This window comes from Oncorhynchus keta, chromosome 4 (assembly GCF_023373465.1).
Source record: "Oncorhynchus keta strain PuntledgeMale-10-30-2019 chromosome 4, Oket_V2, whole genome shotgun sequence".
Lineage (NCBI taxonomy): Eukaryota > Metazoa > Chordata > Actinopteri > Salmoniformes > Salmonidae > Oncorhynchus > Oncorhynchus keta.
Window position 1 is genome coordinate 39,870,118 of NC_068424.1, and position 24,076 is coordinate 39,894,193.

General features: G+C 43.8%; 1 protein-coding gene across 7 annotated transcripts in view; it reads left to right on the top strand.

Moving 5' to 3' along the window:
- Positions 1-24,076, top strand: part of LOC118383018 (MAGUK p55 subfamily member 7-like) — a 268,329-nt gene that overhangs the window by 58,584 nt on the left and 185,669 nt on the right. For 5 of the 7 annotated variants that reach the window (XR_008112793.1, XM_052506888.1, XM_052506877.1 and 2 more), the window contains one exon: positions 21,664-21,906. The exons of the other annotated variants lie outside the window; for them this stretch is intronic. Coding sequence is in view for 4 of the 5 variants with exons in the window: in XM_052506888.1 (XP_052362848.1) it covers positions 21,870-21,906 (37 nt within the window). In the remaining variant the exon portion in view is untranslated. The remainder of the gene's footprint in view (positions 1-21,663; positions 21,907-24,076) is intronic. 7 annotated transcript variants of the gene reach the window in all.

Consider the following 24,076-nt stretch of genomic DNA (forward strand, 5'->3'; position numbering starts at 1 on the left):
TCCCTGTCCCTGCCACTGAAGAACATTCCCACAGCATGATGCTGCCACCACCATGCTTTACCATAGGGATGCTGCCAGGTTTCCTCCAGACGTGACACTTGGCATTCAGGCCAAAGAGTTCTATCTTGGTTTCATCAGACAAGAAAATCTTGTTTCTCATGGTCTGAGAGTCTTTAAGTGCCTTTTGGCAAATTCTAAGTGGGCTGTCATGTGCCTTTTACTGAGGAGTGGATTATGTCTGGCCACTCTACCATAAAGGCCTGATTGGTGGCATGCTGCAAAGATGGTTGGCCTTCTGGAAGATTCTCCCACCTCCACAGAGGACCTCTAGAGCTCTGTCAGAGTGACCATGGGGTTCTTGGTCACCTCCCTGACCAAGGCCCTTCTCCCTCGATTGCTCATTTTGGCCAAGCGGCAAGCTCTAGAAAGTGTCTTGGTGATTCCAAAACTTCTTCCATTGAAGAATGATGGAAGCCACTGTGTTCTTGGGACCCTTCCCCAGATCTGTGCCTCGACACAATCATATCTCGGAGCTCTACGGACAATTCCTTGGACTTCATGACTTGGTTTTTGCTCTGACATGCACTGTCTACTGTGGGACATTATATAGACAGGTGTGTGCCTTTCCAAATCATGTCCAATCAATTTAATTTACCACAGGTGGACTCCCATCAAGTTGTAGAAACATCTCAAGGATGATAAATGGAAACAGGGTGCACCTGAGCTCAATTTCAAGTCACATAGCAAATGGTCTGAATAGTTATGTAAATAAGGTATGTGTTTTTCCAAAAATCTGTTTTCGCTTTGTCATTATGGGTTATTGTGTGTAGATTGCTGAGGATTTTATTTATCTAATCCATTTTAGAATAAGCTGTAATGTAACAAAATGTCAAAAAGTTAAATTGGTCTGAATACTTTCCGAAGGCACTGTATACATATAGGTAGGGATAAAGTGACTAGGTAACAGGATCGATAATTAACATATGTGATGAGTCAAAAATAGTTTAAGCAAAAAGTCAATGCAGCTACAATGCTTGCTAAACTAAAAGTTGTGGTTATGCTGCGGGACTCAGGTAATTTGTGGTTTAATACGGTACCCTGTGTCACTACTTCATTGCTCCAGACCAGCACTGATTATGCTTTTGGGTCCCTATGTGCTACTGTGTCTCTAAATGACAATGAATGGGCGACATAAACAACATGGAAACTGCTAACTGTGCACGACTTCAACATTTAATTTAAATGAACTGAATGATGAGGATGAAGAAGGTAAGAATTGCTATTCCTCTGTCCTGCAGACACACCTGGAATAAACAGATATTTTTGTTACTTCTGGTCAGTGTTGTTTACTAAAACTGTTACACAAAAGTTTTTATTCTAAGAGAAACTTGGATACAATTAGGGTGTGGAAATGATTTTTCTCTTTCTGTAGTACTGTAGCCTACTCCCGACCGGCCACATTATACAGAGACTGAGAGGCGCAGCTGTCTAAAGACACTGCATCGCAGTGCAAACTACGCTGGTTCAATACCCGTGCCGGCTGCGACCGGGAGACCCATGAGGTGATGGTAGGTATTTTGATTTCTCTCTCCCTAAAAACAGAAATAAATCATTCTAAATGGTGTCTCAGAAGTTTCTGTCCAAGACTGATGCAACCTGAAAAAGCTTTAAAGACGAGTTTATGAGTACTTGAGGTCACGAGAAAGTCTGGACATGGCCTGCTCTCCCTTATGTAAGGAAATGTTGGATAAAGCATATACTGTACAGTACTGTATTTCTTCATCAGCATCTTTATGCTTTCGTTAATAAAATAATGATAAAAACACTATTTCAAAATGCAGATCTTTATTTCCTCATGGATCCATAACGAATTACAATGGGAATAAATATCACTGAATTACAAGAACATCCGAACAAAGTAGGCTAATTGTTGCTTACTGGAAAATATTATTTCAAACACACACGGTCACGTTGTACAGCTCCATTATGGCTATTAGCAGGACACTAGACTTGCCTAGAAGGAGGGTAGGGGGAGAATTCTATCGTCAAATGTATTTCTTAGTTGGGTTGGCTGTATCACAACCGACCGTTGTTTTCAGTTTAATCCACCAGAAAAGACAGAACAAATAATACAACAATGTTGTGGTTAAACTTAAATATCATAATTGATAAAAAAAGCATTATCAATCTGAACCTTTAACATGTGGAAGGGGGAAAAAGTATTATTATTATTATGTATCACATCCGACCGTGATTGGGAGTCCCATAGGGACAATTGGCCCAGCGTTTCTCTCACTCTAAAAACAGAAATAAATGTTTTGGCCTTAACAAATATTATTTTTGCCTTTATTCAGATTACAATCGCTCACTTTTTTTTTTTTTGAAAACAAAATAATCTCAAAAATATCGTTATATTTAATCAAGTTGATGGCACAGTCATATAACCCCGGCACCAGCATAAAACTCGTTCGTGGCTTTGGATCAAAATAAATAAGTACCAACATTTTTTCTGATAGTCTTTAACAAAGACATGTTTTAGTTGTCCTGAGCTGGACACCATGTACAGTAATATAATGGGCTATTAGCAGGACAATATACCTTTACCAACACCTCTCTGTTTTTTGATACTTTGTGCACGGCAATTGATCATCATCAAAAACTTTGGATGGGGCCTCCCGAGGGGTGCAGCGGTCTTAGATACTGCATCTCGCTCACTCTAGGTTAAATGAAAACAAAATGTAATTATTGACGGAGAGTCTGTAGGCCTACCGTGAGTGAAATGAGTCTCACTAGTGTTAACTAATGTTCTGTTAAAAGTGGTGTAGGTCTTATTTATTTAAAAAACATATTGAAGTTAGAAGCAATAACTTTTTCAGCATTATTTCTTGCTGCTATGAGACAAGCATGGGGACTGGTTGTCACGCCCTGAACTTAGAGCCATTTTATTTCTCTATTTGGTTAGGTCAGGCTGTGTTGTGGGGTGGGCATTCTATGTTTTGTTTTCTATGTTTCTTTATTTATATGTTTTGGCCGGGTATGGTTCTCAATCAGGGACAGCTGTCTGTTGTTGTCTCTGATTGGGAATCATACTTAAGGTAGCCCTTTTTCCCTCCTTTCAGGGTGGGTAGTTAACTTTGTTAAAGGCATCATAGCCCTGTTAAGCTTCACGGTAGTTTTGTATTGTTTATTGTTTTTGTTGGCGACATTCTAATAAAAAGGAATATGTACGCTCACCACGCAGCACTTTGGTCCACTTCTTTCGACGGCCGTGACACTGGTCTTGATTAATCAATGAGATTTGGATTTTTTATTTTCACTGAATCTTCATTTGGGTATTGGTTACACTACAATTAGGGTATGGAAATGTTATGCACCTGTAACGCTCGTCGTCATAAGGAAGAGTGGACCAAAGCGCAGCGTGGAAAGTGTTCATGATCTTTATTGTCAAGAATCACTCAAAAAAAAAAACATCGAAAAACGAAAGCAAACAGTTCCGTCAGGCACAGATACTAAACGGAAAATAACACCCCACAAAACCCAAACGGAAAATGACAACTTATATATGATCCCCAATCAGAAACAATGATAGACAGCTGCCTCTGATTGGGAACCAACTAGGCAAGAACAACAAAGAAATAGAAAACAGATTCTCCCACCCGAGTCACACCCTGACCTAACCAAACATAGAGAATAAATAAGGATCTCTAAGGTCAGGGAGTGACGGCACCTTAGATGTTATTTTAGAATCCTCCAATCCTCTTATGCTCTTAGTACTGTAGCCTACTCCTGACGTCACGTTGTACAGCACCATAGGGGTTTTGTTTTTCTTGGAATAGAAACACCATCATATTAATCAAATTAATGAAGCTACATTTCTTAAAATCAATCCCATATACTATGTTCTTACAACAAAGGTTTTAAATGATCTATTAATGCCAATATTGAAGACTATCAAATGCTTTTCAAATATGCCCTCTGGTGGTAAAACTAGCACTAACTTGCATTAATGGTAAAAATGGCTGACAATTAAATAACGTGCCATAGAATTCTGCAATAGCCCGCAAGGTGTGCTATATGACGCAACTTTTAATGGAGGAGCAACTGTAGCTATTGGTTAACAATTTAACTAACGATTAAGCAGTCTTATGGCTTTGGGGTAGAAGCTGCTGAGGGTCCTGTTGGTTCCAGACTTGCTGCATTGGTACAACTTGTCATGTGGTAGCAGAGAGAAAAGTCTGACTTTAGGTGGCTGTGCCAAATCTTTTCAGGCTCCTGAGGGGGAGGAGGTGGTGTTGTGCCTTCTTCATGACTGTGTTGGTGTGTGTGGACAATGATGATAATTCCTTGGTGATGTGGACACAGAGGAACTTGAAGCACAATTTAGGATACATCACCAGGAAGGGAAAGACATTCATTTCCACAATTCTGCATTTTTGTGCAGATCTGGGACCCATGATGAAATTATGTTACAGCAATTCTGTTACCGGGTGTAAAATCGCTTCACTTCAATCGCTTCAACGTCATGTTGCCATGTCATAGCTAACACCTTATTCTTTCTGCAGACATCTTTAAATCTTAATTCTGGTGTAGATATTTAAGAGGTTTTGGAAAACGTGGTCTTCTATTACCAAACTTTGCATCTGCACAGTTCTTACAGTAAATGTGTCTTTGTAAAATTTTTGGTGTAAATTTATAAAAGTAGTCATTGTGCATGGAGTTGTATCGTTTCTTAAACTCAGTGCAATTCCATTATTGTGGAATTGCTCATGTCATATTACAGACTTGATTACATTTTTTCATATCTAAAGCAGGGAGCAGTACAGAGAGCAATCAATCAAAACTTTTGACAAATCAAAATGTATTTGTCACATGCGCCGAATACAACAGGTGTAGGTAGACCTTACCGTGAAATGCTTACTTACAAGCCCTTAATCAACAATACAGTTCAAGAAAGAGTTTAGAAAATATTTACCATATTAACTAAAGTCAAAAATAATAAACGGTAACACAATAAAATAACATTAACAAGGCTGTATACAGGAGGTACTGGTACCAAGTCAATGTGTGGGGGTACAGGTTAGTTGAGGTAATTTGTACATGTAGGTAGGGGTAAATTGACTATACATAGTTAATAGCAAGTAGCAGCAGTGTAAAAAGAAATGTAAATAGTCCTGGTGGCCATTTGATTAATTGTTCAGCAGTCTTATGGCTTTGGGGTAAAGAAATCATTTTAAAAAATCTGTTAAGGAGCATTTTGTTCGTAGACTTGGCGCTCCGGTAGCAGAGAGAACAGTCTATGACTTTGGTCACTGGAGTTTTTGACAATTTTGGGGGGCTTTCCTCTGACATGCCTAGTATATACAGTAGGTACTGGTTGGTAACCTCCTCAATGTCATTGGATGAATCCCGGAACATATTCCAGTCTGTGCTAGCAAAACAGTCATGTAGCGTAGCATCCGTGTCATCTGACCCCTTCCGTATTGAGCGAGTCACGGGTACTTCCTGCTTTAGTTTTTGCTTGTAAGCAGGAATCAGGAGGATATAATTATGGTCAGATTTTCCAAATGGAGGGTGAGGGAGAGCTTTGTATGCGTCTCTGTGTGTGGAGTAAAGGTGACCTAGAATTGTTTTTCCTCTGGTTGCACATGTGACATGCTGGTAGAAATGAGGTAAAACGGATTTAAGTTTGCCTGCATTAAAGTCCCCGGCCACTTGGAGCGTCGCTTCTGCATGCGCATTTTCTTGTTTGCTTATGGCGGTATACAGTTGGTTGAGTGTGGTGTTAGTGCCAGCATTGGTTTGTGGCGTTAAATGGACAGCTACGAATAATATAGATGAGAACTCTCTTGATAAATAGGGTGGTCTACAGCTTACCATAAGGTACTCTACCTCAGGCGAGCAAGACCTCGAGACTTCTTTAATTTTAGACATTGCGCACCAGCTGTTGATGACAAATAGACACAAACCCCCGCCCCTAGTCAAGCAGTATATCCTTCGCGTCGGACTCATTAAAGAAAATGATCTTTGTTCAGTTCGAGGTGAGTAATCGCTGTTCTGATGGCCAGAAGTTATTGCCAGTCATAAAAGATGGTAGCAGTAATATTATGTACAAAATAATATTATGTACAAAATCATTTAAAAAATAAGTTACAAACAATGCAAAAAAACTAACAAAATAGCACAATTGGTTAAGAGCCTGTAAAACGGCAGCCATCCCCTCCGGCACCATTCTAATGATAGTTACTCATTACCTCCTCCATTTCTTTAATCCATCTGCTCCTCCCTCCACTCCTCTCTCCTCTCTCCATCCCCCCCTCCCTCACCCTCACCCTCTCTCTCCCCTTAACCCTCCCTGTCTCCCTCTCTCTCCCTGTCTCTTCCTGTGTCAGGTCAGGCCTGGTTTGTAGCTGCGTCTTAATTTAAGAACCCCAATCCACACATAAACTTCACAAGTATTACTGACTATTACCGCCCTGCAGCCTCCCGTCTGGCCGTTTGCACGTCTCCTAAACACAGTTTAATCTTCTGCTCTGCTCGTCCAGAAGTGCTGTGTGCGTGTGTGTGTGTGTGTGTGTGTGTGTGTGTGTGTGTGTGTGTGTGTGTGTGTGTGTGTGTGTGTGTGTGTGTGTGTGTGTGTGTGTGTGTGTGTGTGTGCGTGTGTGTGTCTTTCTGCTCATCCAGCGCAGTTCGCCTAATAGGACAGAACAGGGTGACATTCTGGCATGCCTCTGGAGCACAGCTAGGGTATTCAACAATGTGTACACACAAACACACATGCAAACCGTACCCCTTTTTCAACAATTAATTTTAATATTTTCCACAAACAGAGCAGCGTTTCGCTCCCCGGTCCTGGCTTCCAGGAGTATTTTAGTATTAATATTTAACAATATTTCCATCTCAAAATGTCAAGCGCATGAGTTTGCGAGCGTTTCCCTTGACCACCGTTTAATAAGCTGTAATTATATACCATTCATGAAACATACTACGGCTGTGTTATGTGTTTATTGTTAGGTACATGTATTTTGCCGTTCCTAGTATTTTAATATTCAGTCTGCATATTCTTTATTGATTTGCTGAATGATCTAATTTGAAAGGATCATTGCTACTCTGTACCCGAGTCCCAAATGCCGCCCCGTTCCCATTTGTGCACTATATAGGGAATATGGTTCCATTTGGGACACAGCCTGTAACAGTGTTTTTTCGTGACTGCCACCCCTTATTGGAACTTGAAGTAAAGGGACCCCTCATTTTCAGGACCATTTATACCCTTTCTGATCTGCACAAAAACACCCTTAACTTGAAACCCTCCCAAACCTCATCCTCTATCCTTCCAGAGCTGCTCTTTCTCTTCCCCTCCCTGTCTCTCCTTCTGTTTTTCCCTCTCTCCCTCTATCTCTCTCCTCTCTCTGTCTCTCTCTCTCTGTCTCTCCCTTCATCTCTCCCCCTTTCCTCTCTCTAACCATGCAGCATCACAGCACAAATATTTGGATGTGTGTTTTATGGACTGGAAGCTCGCTCTGTCTGTCACAGTCTGCTCTTTATGGGGAGCACGTGCACACGTGTGAAAACAAGATAGTGTACTCTTAAAACTGCACGCGCCCACTAATGACACGGCATGCCTTTAACAACAGCCTGCGTCTGAGGCGTGAGTTACTGCCGCGGCAACGGGTTACGAGACAGAGACCGAGGGAAACCCGGCACTCAGATACAGATACACACACACACACACACACACACACACACACACACACACACACACACACACACACACACACACACACACACACACACACACACACACACAAACAGGGCTCAGATTTTCAGGCGAAGGGGATCTTAGGGGGGATTAAGAAAGGTTGGGAAGGAGATATAGGAGAGGAGGGAAAGGGGGGACAATGGAGGCAGAGTGGTGTGGTATACATGTTTTGTATTTTATTTTCTAGCTTGGAGATAGTTGAACATACACTAGAAGTCTGTGGATCTGGTCTCTGGATATCCTACTTGCTGTGTTCACTATCAGATCACCCCAGGAGAGGGCATCAATGAGCTCAGGCCATACTAAAGAAATTGTACACGAGAGGGCGACTTATTTTAGCACAGCTTTGCTGATCTACGGTATGAGGCGGTCCCGAAGCACAGATGTGCTAGAAATGTTGTTTAACACAACCTCAAGTGTACAATTTATTTTATACAACAGGTCACCAATTAAAAAATAAATTAAAACATTTAAAAATGTATTCATAGGGTACTATTTCATCCCTCCACAAGAATATAGTCCCTACACAAATCTATGGTTGCCAGCCAAGCCGGCCGGTTGTTTGTTCTACTGTATTGGCATTGTTATAATTTAAACCGACTGGCTGCTTGTTTGTTTGATTGGAATTGTTGCCAGTGTCATGACGTTGGCCTGGGTGGTAGGTTTATGATAAATACCTCTTTTCACCCTTTTCCTCTCTCTACCCTACTGAGGTTACATTTGCAAAACCCTTGGTTAACCTAGAGATTCTGGGAACATCAGAAGGTGGGAGGAAATTAACTATATTCTGGTAATGCGACCAATTGAACGTATGCGGTGGTACTTAATGAATATGATGTCAGTTCGGTTGTCATCTGAGACATTCTCATCAATGATAAGATGACAAACTCTACAGTGGAAAGTCAACACATCATAGTTATCGGATTCAAATGGAATTGTTGTTCAATTTAAATGTTTGAATATGAAATTATTTGTGATGGGATGAAATCAGTGGCCCGCCCCTGTGAAGGGACATGGGCTATAAAACTTTTCAAACACGCCCTCCTCTCCTTTCCTATATATATCTTTAACCTATCGCTGCCTGCACCTGCCCGCCTGTCTAACATCACTACTCTGGACGGCTCTGACTTAGAATACGTAGACAACTACAAATACCTAGTTGTCTGGTTAGACTGTAAACTCTCCTTCCAGACCCACATCAAACATCTCCAATCCAAAGTTAAATATAGAATTGGCTTCCTATTTTGCAACAAAGCATCCTTCACTCATGCTGCCAAACATACCCTGTAAAACTGACCATCCTACCAATCCTCTACTTCGGCGATGTCATTTACAAAATAGCCTCCAATACCCTACTCAACAAATTGGATGCAGTCTGTCACAGTGCCACCCATTTTGTCACCAAAGCCCCATATACTACCCACCATTGCGACCTGTATGCTCTCGTTGGCTGGCCCTTGCTTCATACTCGTCGCCAAACCCACTGGCTCCATGTCATCTACAAGACCCTGCTAGGTAAAGTCCCCCCTTATCTCAGTTCGCTGGTCACCATAGCATCACCCACCTGTAGCACGCGCTCCAGCAGGTATATCTCTCTGGTCACCCCAAAACCAATTCTTTCTTTGGCCGCCTCTCCTTCCAGTTCTCTGCTGCCAATGACTGGAACGAACTACAAAAATCTCTGGAACTGGAAACACTTATCTCCCTCAATAGCTTTAAGCATCAACTGTCAGAGCAGCTCACAGATTACTGCACCTGTACATAGCCCATCTATAATTTAGCCCAAACTACCTCTTTCCCTACTGTTTTTATTTTATTTATTTATTTATTTTGCTCCTTTGCACCCCATAATTTTTATTTCTACTTTGCACATTCTTCCACTGCAAATCTACCATTCCAGTGTTTTACTTGCTATATTGTATTTACTTTGCCACCATGGACTTTTTTGCCTTTACCTCCCTTATCTCACCTCATTTGCTCACATCGTATATAGACTTGTTTCTACTGTATGTTAGACTCGTATATAGACTTGTTTCTATTGACTGTACTTTTGTCTTACTCCATGTGTAACTCTGTGTTGTTGTATGTGTCGAACTGCTTTGCTTTATCTTGGCCAGGTCGCAATTGTAAATGATAACTTGTTCTCAACTTGCCTACCTGGTTAAATAAAGGTGGTGAAAAATAATAATAATAATAATATATATATATAAATATATATATAAGCCCTTGACGACAATATAACCTCCTGTTCCGAGGATGTAGGACGACGGTCCTATGTCAGAATGGTTCAGATAATAACTACAGAACGAAGTCAACATCAGCGTGAGCTTTGGTTGCGAATGGTATGAACTTTGAACTACAGAAGTGATACCTCCTAGCCGTTGAGTTAGCAACAGCAGATGCAACGAGGGTTAGGAAGGAACAGACAGAGTATCCCGTCTATCACCCAACGACGTTACTACAACGTATCCAATTGACAACCTTGAGACATTCTTCAAAGGACTCGGTTTGGCAACACGGCCTTCCATCTACCGAAGCATAGCTCAGAGTAAATATTTATTGCATTTTCCTTTTCCAAATGGACGGTAATTTAGAATGCATAAGATACTGTATTTACAATAGCACAGCTTCGCCCTTTGTTCCCCAGTCTTCCCGCTCTTTCACTGTCATATCTGTTCCACCCACTCGGGACATTTTCCTTTATGACGTCATTTGTAATCAAGTTATGATTTAATTATGTGTATGTGTAATTCTGTGTGATTAGTTAGGTATTTAGTAAATACATAATTAAACCCATTTTTGTATTGCTGATTCAAATTGTTAGCCAGGGTTCGTGCAGATAACCAATAATTTACAACTTTCAGATGAGACTGAATTAAGATGACGATTAATATTGACTGCTATTGATGTCAAATATTACTAGGTCTTTAAGAGTTTATTCGGAAGATAACAGCTCTATAAATATTATTTTGTGGTGCCTGACTCTCTAGTTAATTACATTTACATGATTAGCTCAATCAGGTAATACTAATTACGGATAAATTATTTTATAGAATAGCATGTCATATCACTTAATCCGGCATAGCCAAAGACACGACACCAGCTAAGCCCACCAGGTCGTCTGTTCGACAGGTTGTTATGGGCAGGCACCACAGCTGCTGACAGTGATAGCGTTGTCCGTGGTGCTGAATTAACGGATCAATCATCATGCTCATCAAGCAGAAATACACTGTAGGCTACACTTATAGCCTACTGCCGGACCATTTTACAGAAAGTGGAATTATTGTAATCCTAACACAGACAATTAATTTTTTTCAATCACCCACTAGACAATTCTATGCAGACTCTTCCCCCTTGCTAGCTAGCCAACTACACAGCTAGCACAATCACTTCAAACTGAAACTGAGACAGAAAACCAGCTTAATTTTGTTTTGTTTTACCTGTATCGACATGTCTTTTGTATATACAGTTGAAGTGTACTTACACTTAGGTTAGAGTCATTAAAACTTGTTTTTCAACCACTCCCCAAATTTCTTGTTAACAAACTATAGTTTTGGCAAGTCGGTTAGGACATCTACTTTGTGCATGCCACAAGTAATTTATCTAACAATTGTTTACAGACAGATTATTTCACTTTTAATTCCAGTGGGTCAGAAGTTTACATACAGTAAGTTAACTGTGCCATTAAACAGTTTGGAAAATTCCAGAAAATTATGTAATGGCTTTGGAAGCTTCTGTTAGGCTAATTGACATCATTTGAGTCAATTGGAGGTTTTTTCTGAAAATTTTCTGAGGTCTTGGCTGATTCATCCTTCGGAGCAATTTGCAAACACCTGAAGGTACCACGTTCATCTGTACAAACAATAATAGGCAAGTATAAACACCATGGGACCACGCAGCCGTTATACCGCTCAGGAAGGACATGCGTTCTGTCTCCTAGAGATGAACATACTTTGGTGTGAAAAGTGCAAATCAATCCCAGAACAGCAACACATGACCTTGTGAAGATGCTGGAGGAAACAAGTACAAAAGTATCTATATCCACAGTAAAACAAGGCCTATATCGACATAACCTGAAAGGCCGCTCAGCAAGGAAGAAGCCACTGCTCCAAAATCGCCATAAAAAAGCCAGACTACAGTTTGCAACTGCACATGAGGACAAAAATCGTACTTTTTGGATAAATTTCCTCTGGTCTGATGAAACAAAAATAGAACTGTTTGGCCTTAATGAACATTGTTATGTTTGGAGGAAAAAGGGGAGGCTTGCAAGCCGAAGAACACCATCCCAACAGTGAAGCACTGGGGTGGCAGCATCATGTTGTGGGGTGCTTTGCTGCAGGAGGGACTGGTGCATTTCACAAAATAGAAGGCATCATGAGGCAGGAAAATTATGTGGATATATTGAAGCAACATCTCAAGACAGCCAGGAAGTTAAAGCTTGATCGCAAATGGGTCTTTGAAATGGACAATGACCTGAACCATACTTCCAAAGTTGTGGCAAAATGGCTTAAGGACAACAAAGTCAAGGTGGAAGGCCACCTGAAACGTTTGAACCTAGTTAAACAATTGAAAGACAATGCTATCCAATTCTAATTGAGTGTATATAAACTTCTGACCCACTGGGAATGTGATGAAAGAAATAAAAGCTGAAATAAATCATTCTCTCTACTATTATTCTGACTTTTCACATTCTTAAAATAAAGTGGTGATCCTAACTGACCTAAGACAGGGAGTTTTTACTAGGATTAAATGTCAGGAATTGTGAAAAACTGAGTTTAAATGTATTTGGCTAAGGTGTATGTAAACTTCCGACTTCAACTGTATTCATAAAAATTATGCTGATGCATGATTTTGCCAGTATCGGAAAATCTGCTGTCTCGTCCATTCTCTGTGTGATAGTGGAGATCGCTATTCAAAGTTTTAAAATATTGTAGAGGTCGGCGAGTCAGAAAATGTTTGTACAAACCTAACCTAATGTAGCAGGCATAAAAGAAACGCCTGAAACTAGATCAAACTGGTCTTAATAAGAAGAAGAAAAAACTGTCAGTGGAGGTTCTCTTCTGCACTGTTCAAGCAATCCAGTAAATGTGGAGGAAGAGTTAAGATGGAGTGTCGCCTTGTTAATGTCGAGAAGTATAAGTCACGTCACAAACTCTCTTTCCATTTCCCCTGAAAACCTGAACATCTGATTGTTGGGGAGTCGGCAGAGGCTATTGCAAACCAAATGTTAGGCTAGAATCAAGGGGAAATAATTTCTACGTGCTTTTTTTTACAGTGGAGATCAAGTTTATGGATTGCCTGGCTGAGCTGATGGGACAGTGGATACGCAGTGATTTCTCAGATAGAACAGAAAACAAGTAGTCCATTTTTTTTCATAGACCTACCAGTTGTCAAAAAGCTTTTTGGCTTAGAACACGTCTCAACCAATCACAATGCTTGTTTTGACAAACCCGTTGTAGAAAGTAGGGTTTATGTTTACAATTTGTTCAGACATTTAGGTGAAACATTAGCATTTCCTATCTGGCAATATTGATCATTCCACATCCTGTTATAGGCTAGTGTGACTGGTGGCTAAATTGGTGTGGCTTAAAAGTCCATTTTTGGAACCAAAAAAAAACCCGGTCAAACAAAATTTTCAAACAGAAATGGGGTGTGACTTTGGTGGTTGGTCAATGTGTCATTCTTGTCATGCACTGCGACCGACGTCACTAGTTCGTTAGCTAAGCTAGACACTTTAGCTATCCAGTAACTCTTCCAGTATGTGTTGATGTCATTTCACAAGATACATTTTTTGGACGGAAGCTGAGATCGATAAGAAATGGCACTTCTGTAGCCAAGTATCTTATTCACCCATTTCTGGTGGTTTTAAGCATTAAAATTAGTAAAATAATAAATGACCTGGTATGATGGTACACTGATTAGTTAAACAGTTTAGTTTTTGTCCAAAGTCTAATTTGTTTAATCAATTTAATAACGTAATTGAGTGTTAGATGGTTCTGCTAAGACCTGGATTAAATTGGTTGAACTTGATTACCCAGAGCATCACACGGGTCAGATGGATTTGCTTTATAAAAATTGGACTTACCAATAAAAACGTCCAAAAATGTCCGTCATTAATGGTAGAAGAAAGTGTTGGAGCACTCCAAAAAAAGATTTAAGGTCTGTCCCAAATCAAATGAAATGTTATTGGTCACATACATATGGTTAGCAGATGTTAATTTGAGTGTAGCAAAATGCTTGTGCTTCCAGTTCTGTCAGTGCAGTAATATCTAACAAGCAATCTAACAATTTCACAACCACTACCTTATACACACAAGTTTAAAGGAATGAATAAGAATATGTACATATAAATATATGGATGAGCGATGGCTGAACGGCATAGGCGAGATGCAGTAGATGGTATAGAGTACAGTATATACATATGAGATGAGTAATGTAGGGTATGTAAACATTATATAAAGTAGCATTGTTTAAAGTGACTAGAGATACATTTATTACATCCAATTTTTAATTATTAAAGTGGCTAGAGATTTGAGTCAGTATGTTGGCAGCAGCCACTCAATGTTAGTGATGGCTGTTTAACAGTCTGATGGCCTTGGAGATAGAAGCTGTTTTTCAGTCTCTCGGTCCCAGCTTTGATGCACCTGTACTGACCTTGCCTTCTGGATGATAGTGGGGTGAACAGGCAGTGGCTCGGGTGGTTGTTGTCCTTGATGATCTTTTTGACCTTCCTGTGACATCGGGTGGTGTAGGTGTCCTGGAGGGCAGGTAGTTTGACCCCGGTGTTGAGTTGTGTAGACCTCACTACCCTCTGGAGAGCCTTATGGTTGTGGGCGGAGCAGTTGCCGTAACAGGCGGTGATACAGCCCGACAGGATGCTCTCGGTTGTGCATCTGTAAAAGTGTGTGAGTGTTTTTGGTGACAAGCCAAATTTATTAAGCCTCCTGAGGTTGAAGAGGTGCTGTTGCGCCTTCTTCACCACGCTGTCTGTGTGGGTGGACCATTTCAGTTGGTCAGTGATGTGTATGCCGAGGAACTTAAAACTTTCCACCTTCTCCACTACTGTCCCGTTGATGTGGATAGGGGGCTGCTCCTTCTGCTGCTTCCTGAAGTCCATGATCATCTCCTTTGTTTTGTTGACGTTGAGTGTGAGGTTATTTTCCTGACACCACACTCCGAGGGCCCTCACTTCCTCCCTGTAGGCCGTCGCGTCGTCTCTAGTTTCGTCTGAAAACTTGATGATTGAGTTGGAGGCGTGCATGGCCATGCAGTCATGGGTGAACAGGGAGTAAAGGAGAGGGCCGAGAACACACCCTTGTGGGGCCCTAGTGTTGAGGATCAGCGGGGTGGAGATGTTGTTTCCTACCCTCACCACCTGGGGGCGGCCCATCAGAAAGTCCAGGACCCAGTTTCACAAGGCGGGGCCGAGACCCAGGGTCTCGATGTTAATGACGAGTTTGGAGGGTACTATGGTGTGGTACTATGGTAACAGCATTCTTACATAGGTATTCCTCTTGTCCAGATGGGTAAGGGCAGTGTGTAGTGTGATTGCGATTGCGTCGTCTGTGAAACTATTGGGGCGGTAAGCAAATTGGAGTGGGTTTAGGGTGTCAGGTAGGTTGGAGGTGAAATTATCGTTGACTAGTCTCTCAAAACACTTCATGATGACGGAAGTGAATGCTACGGAGCGATAGTCATTTAGCTAAGTTACCTTAGCTTTCTTGGGAACAGGAACAATGGTGGCCCTCTTGAAGCATGTGGGAACAGCAGACTGGGATAAGGTTTGATTGAATATGTCCGTAAACACACCAGCCAGCTGGTCTGCGCATGCTCTTAGGACGTGGCTCGGGATGCCGTCTGGGCCGGCAGCCTTGCGAGGTTTAACACGTTTAAATGTTTTACTCACGTTGGCTGCAGTGATGGAGAGCCCGCAGGTTTTGGTAGCGGGCCGTGTCAGTGGCACTGTATTGTCCTCAAAGCGAGCAAAGAAGTTGTTTAGTTTATCTGGGAGGAAGACTTATGTGTCCGCAACGGAGCTGGTTTTCTTTTTGTCATCCGTGATTGACTGTAGACCCTGCCACATACGTCTCGTGTCTGAGCCGTTGAATTGCGACTCTACTTTGTCTCTATCTTGACGCTAAGCTTGTTTGATTGCCTTGCAGAGGGAATAGCTACACTGTTTGTATTCGGTCATGTTTCCGGTCGCCTCACCCTGATTAAAAGCAGTGGTTTGCACTTTAAGTTTTGCGCGAATACTGCCATCAATCCACGGTTTCTGGTTGTAGAAATGTTTAATAGTCACCGTGGGTACAACATCACCGATGCACTTGCTAATAAACTCGCTCACCGAAACAGCGTATACATCAATGTTGTTGTCTGATGTTATCCGGAACATATCCCAATCCACGTGATCGAAGCAATCTTGAAGTGTGGAATCAGATTGGTCGGACCAGCATTGAACAGAACTGAGCATGGGCGTTTCCTGTTCTAGTTTCTGTCTATAGGCTGGGAGCAACAAAATGGAGTCGTGGTCAGATTTGCCGAAGGAGGGCGAGGGAGGGCTTTGTATGCATCTCGGAAGTTAGAGTAGAAATGATCAAGAGGAGCAATGATCCAGTCCTATGGCCCTGGTCCAAGGTAGTGCACTAAGGAATAGGGTGCCATTTGACACGTAGGCTACTAAATCTTAGAGCACTAGAAAACGTCTTTAATAATAATAATAATATATGCCATTTAGCAGACGCTTTTATCCAAAGCGACTTACAGTCATGTGTGCATACATTCTACGTATGGGTGGTCCCGGGAATCGAACCCACTATCTTTATTCCATGAGACGGATTCGTGTTATATTAAACACTATCAGGATCACAGCAAACCCATGGATGCGTCCCAATGCCACCATATTCCGTATATAGTGCACTACTTTTGACCAGAGCGCGAACACGCACACACACACGCACACACACACGCAAACACACACTGAGCTAAGAACTTGGAGAAGCTGTGGCAGCCTAGGACAAGATGGAGCAGTGGGGGTTGTTTTCTCTGGTCCCTGTCATGTGAGGAGAAGGAGGATCAGTATCAGTGTCACTCGCTGGCTGTGTGTGTGAGTTTGTGTGACAGATGGATTGGACGCGGTGGCCCTATAATCCTCCCGGCAAGTGTCTGGCCTTCCTCTGACCCTGCGTGGGATTGCCTCCACGGAGAAAACTCAATCTCCCAACAGCACCCTGGGGCCACCTGACTCCACTCCTACCCTTTACTCTACACTGACAACCCAGGGAATGAGTAGCCTGAGCCTGCCTGGATGCTGAAGCATTTACGCCTGCTGCCTGTGAAAGATGGTGTTCATTTACAGACCCTCTCCATGTCTCACTTGAGACCACTACACGTTTTCCTCTCACCTCGTCTTCATGTTTGGTGCAGCCAAGGATGTGTTGGGTTCCAGAGAATGAGATGCACTGCTAGTGTTTTTCGCTCAGTATTAGACATTGGACTAACCTAGTCTGTCATCTGTTTACCTCCGAGGATAGTAGAGTTTATTTTGATGTCAGAGGAAGAGCGTGTGTTTTCATACCCTGTTGTTTTTCTTCCTCTCTTCTTCTCTCTCTTTCTCCTTCCCTCTCTCTCCTTTTCTTCGACTTCCAGCTGGGTCCCTGGCGGCCCCGCGCATCCTAGGCCTGGCCGGACGGACCTGTTTTTGAAAAGGGGAAAAAATAACAACCTTTCTTCATCCCCTATCCCTCTCTATCCTCCATATCCCCCTCTTTACCCCTCAAGCGGTTTTCTCTTCAAATAACTGATCAGACTTCAGGTTTCACACTGAGTAAGGCTAAACAGATACATTGTGTCTCCTCACATGCGATGTAAGCCTTCCTTTGTTTGGTAAGGTGCTGAAGTTTCTCTTGTCCAGAGTTACTTCCAGCTGTGATGTAGTAGTACGTGTAGAGGGGATTCTGGCTGTAGTTGGATATTGGGCCACTAGATGGCGACAGCACCATTTCAGGGCGCTGTGTGTGTCTGTTACACATGGGACAAGTAGAGAAGTAGAAGGCATTCCCTTTCCTTACAATCGGGCTCATTCCTTGCTCTCTTCTTTTCCACATGGCAAAGTTGCTTTGCCTCCCCCCTCTACACTCAAACCTGATTCTCTGTGATTTGTACAGAGGCGAACCAAGGCATGGCTGAATTTAGCATCTTGATTTGGACTATGTCTTGAAGTTCAGTGGTTACAGGCCTTTCGGGCACTGTAAAAGTCTCAGGAGCTCACGGTGCTGCGGCACTCTTCCTGGCCTTTCCAGGGCCCTGGACGGAAAGATGGATCCCACTTAATTTGGGAATATTGCTGTAATTCCTTCTAGGGATGCCGTTCCCGAAAGACGCTACAACCGATTTTCCTGCAGACCTGCACTGCAGGCAGATCAATCTCCCTACCAGGTCCCGCTCTGTCTGTCATTCCAATCATACTGTTATGATTAAACCTTACCCCTGTCCCTTAACCTTCTCTGTGACTGTGAAATACAGAGCGGATTTAGCACGGGACAATTCTTTTGACATGAGCTCAGTGACTGCTGCTGCTTTTGTCCTCTGTGTTCAAAGTAGCAGAGCTGTTGGAGAGATCCTGTAGGATCCTGTGGTCCAGGCCTGAGGCGCCTGCTGTCGCTGAGCTGCCCCGGTGTGTCCCAAATGGTACCCTATTCCCTTTCTAGTGCACTACTTTTGACCAGATGTCTTGTCAAAAGTAGTGCACTACAAAGGGAATAGGGTACCATTTTAGGACACAGACCTGGTCTCTGCTGGTCTCTTTTCTGCTTTTTATGGGATGTATGTACGCTTATTGTGTGGAACACCACTGAACTTTGATTGCACTGGACAGTTTGGTCTATACATGCACTCTCGCTCTCTGTGGCTCTCTCACTCTCCAGTCTCCACAAACCAAGCCCTGTGCAGAAAGACAGCTGTGCTACAAATCTAGCAGGCGTAACAAAGGAGTTGCAAAGTTTGAATCGTCCCTCGTCCTACACTTTCCCTCAGAACGGAAAAGTGATACCCTCTTTACTGTTGATCTGTGAATTTACCACGTTTTACCTCCGGATTTTCTGTTTTACAGTTCAAACCGCTAGAACTAAACGTCAATGTTTTAAATGACCGGGCCCGGCGGGCTTGCCTGCGGTCTTTCCTGGCCCATTTGTTGCAGTGATATTTTCCACAGCAGGTTTTTGCCTCACCTGGAGCAACGGTCGTACCCGAGGTGCGTTCACAACCCGGCATGTCTGACATCATTGAACTGGCATTGCTGCAGATTTACACCTAGACTTGTGTGTGTGCTTATACACATTCAGGGTGGCTAAGCCTTCCGTCCGTGATCTACACCACAGCCAAGAAGCACTCGCTCCTGTACAGGATACAGATTGCTCCACTGGGGGTTGTGTGTTAGTGTGTGGCTCCTGTATGTGCTGGGAAACACTCTAGTTCTGCATGTTTTTTTTTTCAATCGAAAACAACTCTGCAGCTTCCCCAAACACATTGAGAGTACAGCTAAAGCCCCAAGCCACATAGGAACAGCACACAGCGGAGCCAGGTGCCTGAGACCTGAGGCGGAATAGTTAGTGCACGCTCCAACACCCTTTGACCCAGTGTGTGTGCTGCTCCATCGGGCTCCGTTCAGGGGTCCAAAGGAGGTAGCGTGTGTGTGTTGGACCTGCTGAATAGGGTTCCTGATGGAGTTATTTTGGCCTGAGAGAGAGCTGCCTGGAAGCTGCCTGGAAGCTCTTTTGAATGTTAGCGGTGCAAGCCAGCTAGAACACCCTGACGCACAGCGCCTCAGGCACAGGGCCAAAAGCTGTCAGAACTCAGCTGCCACCATAGGAGGCATGGAGCTGGGAGGGAGGTAGAGAGAGGTAGACAGGATCAGAGAGGTGGCTGTGGCTCATGTTATTTTTTATTTTTGATCCTTTCTGCCTTTAAGCCATCCTGTGTTGGGCTACCTGTGTTGTATCATAGGGAGGGGTGGGGGGGTCAAACAGAGAGTGGAGTAGATCGGTAGTGACTGCAGCTTGGCAGTTGGCACATGACTTCGAAGGGGGCAAGTCTAGCGTGGGTCATTGAGCCCCATGTTGTTAGGTAGGAGCCTTAGGGTAAATGTTATTGGCTGGCCACTGTTATCTACGTTTTCAGCCCGGCTTTGATGGCTGCCTGGGCTAAGGGGAAGCATTCAGTAGCCTAGACCGGAGTGGCATGGTTAGCGAGGGAAGGAGATAGGAGGTGAAGGAGAAGAGTTGATGGAGAGAGAGAGGGACATGGACATGGTAGGTAGGGGCCCTTAGGGTCTAGTGAAGTGGCCAGGGGGAGAAATGGAGCATACAGGGGAGTGTGTGTGTGGCGGAGCTGTAAAGCGTTTAATAACAAGGTGTGGGCGTGAGTCAAGGCCAGCCAGGGCTGGAGGATGTCGAGGAGGGGTGGAGGGTCGAGGAGGGGTGTATGAGGAACTGGGAGGGCAAGGGGCTGGGGCCTCCCAGTGAACCCCGCCACAACCCCAGCCCTTGTGTATGTGTGTGTGTGTGTGTGTGTGTGTGTGTGTGTGTGTGTGTGTGTGTGTGTGTGTGTGTGTGTGTGTGTGTGTGTGTGTGTGTGTGTGTGTGTGTGTGTGTGTGTGTGTGTGTGTGTGTGCGTGCGCGTGTGTGTGTGTGTGTGTGTCTAATGCCAGCTTGCAGCTGCGCTACAGGGTTGGATCGAGTACAGAGGTCAATAAGTCATGTGCTCTGAGGCCTGCTCCCTGACTGACCCCGTCAGACCCAGCGCTCTGAGTCATTGACTGCAGCTAGCACACTGACACATTCCCACCTGCACAGCTATCTCTCATGATCTATGTCATGTTATATAGGCCTTTATACTGTCCAAAAAAGAGAGAGAGACAGTGTGTGTGTGTGTGTGTGTGTGTGTGTGTGTGTGTGTGTGTGTGTGTGTGTGTGTGTGTGTGTGTGTGTGTGTGTGTGTGTGTGTGTGTGTGTGTGTGTGTGTGTGTGTGTGTGTGTGTGTGTGTGTGTGTGTGTGTATTTAGCATGTGTGTGGAGGTGTGTGTTTCCTCCTCTGGTGTCCTGACTCCTGACATCCCTGGAATCCTCCACTTCCTCGATGGAGAATCCTGAAACAGGGACACACACATCTTTCAGGGATATAGGGAATATCAGGGAATCTTCTTCCAATTAGCCGAGCAGCACATGAGCTGTTTTTCCTCCGCTGTGTTTTATAGGCCGGAGCTGGGGGTGGGTGGGTGTTCCCTTGCTGCGTCTGATGGGGAGATTAACTGGCAAATGATTTTCTCTTAACGTTTTTATATGTTTGACATTTTTCCCCTTGTTCTTGCTGTTTTCCCCCTGTATGTGGATGGATTGATTCACAGTTGACTGGTTGTATTTACGAAGCGACGCGTTACCACGCTCGTTAGATTTTTCACAGGTCTGCTCTGTGGTGTTCTCTCCCTCCCCTCCCTCTCACCCGTGAGCCGTATTGTGTTTCCTATGTTTCCCCTGACCGTTGAAAGGGGGAGTAACAAAGGTCTGGAATAGGGCGTGTGTGTATATGTGTGTTCACAGTTGACCCTTCATGTTTATGGCCCAACACATTTTTGCTCTCCTCTGCTGAACAACCTTCTTCATTGATATGTACATCCACTTTCTTCCAGGTCCAACAACCTACTATCCCATACACACACACACACACACACACACACACACACACACACACACACACACACACACACACACACACACACACACACACACACACACACACACACACACACACACACACACATATAAACATACACACACATTCGTGCATGTGATGGTGGATGCGGTGAGGTGACGAGCAGTGCCTACATTTCTGCTCTCTCCTCTCTCTTCCAGGGAACACCGGATGCCCATGGCATGATGCCTGGAAAGAGACAGCTTAGACTGGGAGTGAGGAGTTAGACAGAGGAGAGGACAGGAGTGGAGAGGAGTGACCAGAACCCTACACTCTACCCTACCCCTAGGTAGCTGCTGCAGTGTGGCTGTGCATTGCGGTGCCACTCTCAAACCCCACTGTGATATTCCTCAGCCAGGCAGGAACCATGCCGGCCCTGGCCACCGGATCTGGAAATGACTCAGGTACTGATGTGATGGGATGAACTCTGTTCCCTATTCACTATTCACTCTCTCCTACTCACTATATCCACCGAACCCTATCCCTTTCATCCACTGCGCTGAACTCTGTGCCCTTTAGGCTGTACACACTCAACCCGGCTCCTTATTCATTCCCATGTGTTGAATTCGGTCTCTCCTGTAGGTATGACAAAGAAGCCTTGTAGTACCCACTATATCCCCTGAACCTTTTGGTCTTCATCCACGGCTCTGAACTCAGTTACAACTACTACACTGAACCTTGTATCCTCTGAATAACATCCTCAACCCCCATTTAAATTAAGTCTGTCACCCACAGGCTATATACTGAAATGTAGTGTCTCCTCATATCTACTGCACTGATCTCTATCCCCTAGGCATTACAACGAACCCTATCCCCTACAGTACATTTACAACACTGAACCCTATCCCTAATGCATTACAATGGCACAGTGACGTGATTCACTACTCTTCTGATGCTCTCCTTCAGGCCCCACAGGTCTCATAAGGTCTCACAGGTGTTCAGAGTAGACTAATGTCAAGCACGCACAGACACACACACACACACACACACACACACACACACACACACACACACACACACACACACACACACACACACACACACACACACACACACACACACACACACACACACACGACATCTGTCTGTCTCTGAGTGATAATGTCTAACACATACGTCCTCCCGCCATGTGTCAGTGACTCTGTCTGCCTCGTTGTGGTGATGTCAGAGATGGGAACATGTCAGGTCTGTCAACACGCAGACAGATGATGTCAGGGGTCAGAGGTTAGGGGTCAACCCTTGCTCCAATTGGAGCCTGTCTCCTTGTCTATGAATGTGCATGTGTGAGTGTTTGTGTGCAGACGCATCCACCTCTTCAAATCAAACGTTATTGGTCACATACACATGTTTAGCAGATGTTATTGCAGGTGTACCTCTTCCCTCTCTCAACTCTCTCTCAACCACAACCCAACAAAGAGGGGGGCAAAAAGAGATGGGGACGAACGAACGACAGACGCAGGAAAAAAACACAAAATTGATGGATAAAGAGTGTGTTTGTCTCGGTTGTCCAGACATTGACAGAGTTTACGTACCCTTTGTGGAAATTCGTATAGACAAAGTGAAAAGCCAGACCATCAATTACTATTATAGTCATTTTAGGCAATTACTGGCAAAGACCCTGTTTCCAAATAAAACATGTACGGGCTCTCCCCTTCGTCCCATCTCTCCATCCATCCTCATCAATCGTCCAGTTAGAGCGTTACGGGTGAAATGCGTAGAACCACGTGCCATAGAGCTGTGTGGTGTGAAGCAAGGAGAATGTTGTGACTGAGGTTAGGATTGCTGCTCTCGTGACATATTCCTCATCCTGTGACAACTTGTGTCTGGTAACACTAATGACACAACAACAGGGTTGTTAGAGTGGTCTCAGCTCAGTAAGGAAGGTGAGAGACTGAGGTTTATTTGGTGTAGTGACAGATTCCACACCCTGACCACCTGCAATGTTACAGGAAGGAGCATTGTAGAGTGGACTGTGTGAGTGGTTTCAGCCCAGTGAGGAAGGTGATAGACAGAGCTTAATAATCAGGTGTAATTGTCATCTTAGCAGCGAGTTAGGCGACATGGAGAATTAGGAGGTGCAGCTGTGTAGGTGAGGGGGCGCGAGGGGGACAAATACAGGTGTATTTATGCATTGGTATTGGGAATGCAATTTTTCACGACGTTCTGGTAATATCGTTTACATGTATACTACATGACCAAAGGTATGTAGACACCTGCTCGTCTAACATCTCATTCCAAAGTCATGGGCATTAATATGGAGTTGGTCCCCCTTTTGCTGCTATAACAGCCTCCACTCTACTGGGAATTCTTCCACTACATGTTGGAACATTGCTGCAGGGACTTGCTTCCATTCAGCCACAAGAGCATTAGTGAGGTCAGGCACTGATGTTGGGAGATTAAGCCTGGCTCGCAGTAGCTGTTCCAATTTATCCCAAAGGTGTTTGATGGGGTTGAGGTCATGGCTCTTTGCAGGCCAGTCAAGTTCTTCCACACCGATTTCAACAAACCATTTCTATATGGACCCCACTTTGTGCACGATGGCGTTGTCATGCTGAAACAGGAAAGGACTTCCCC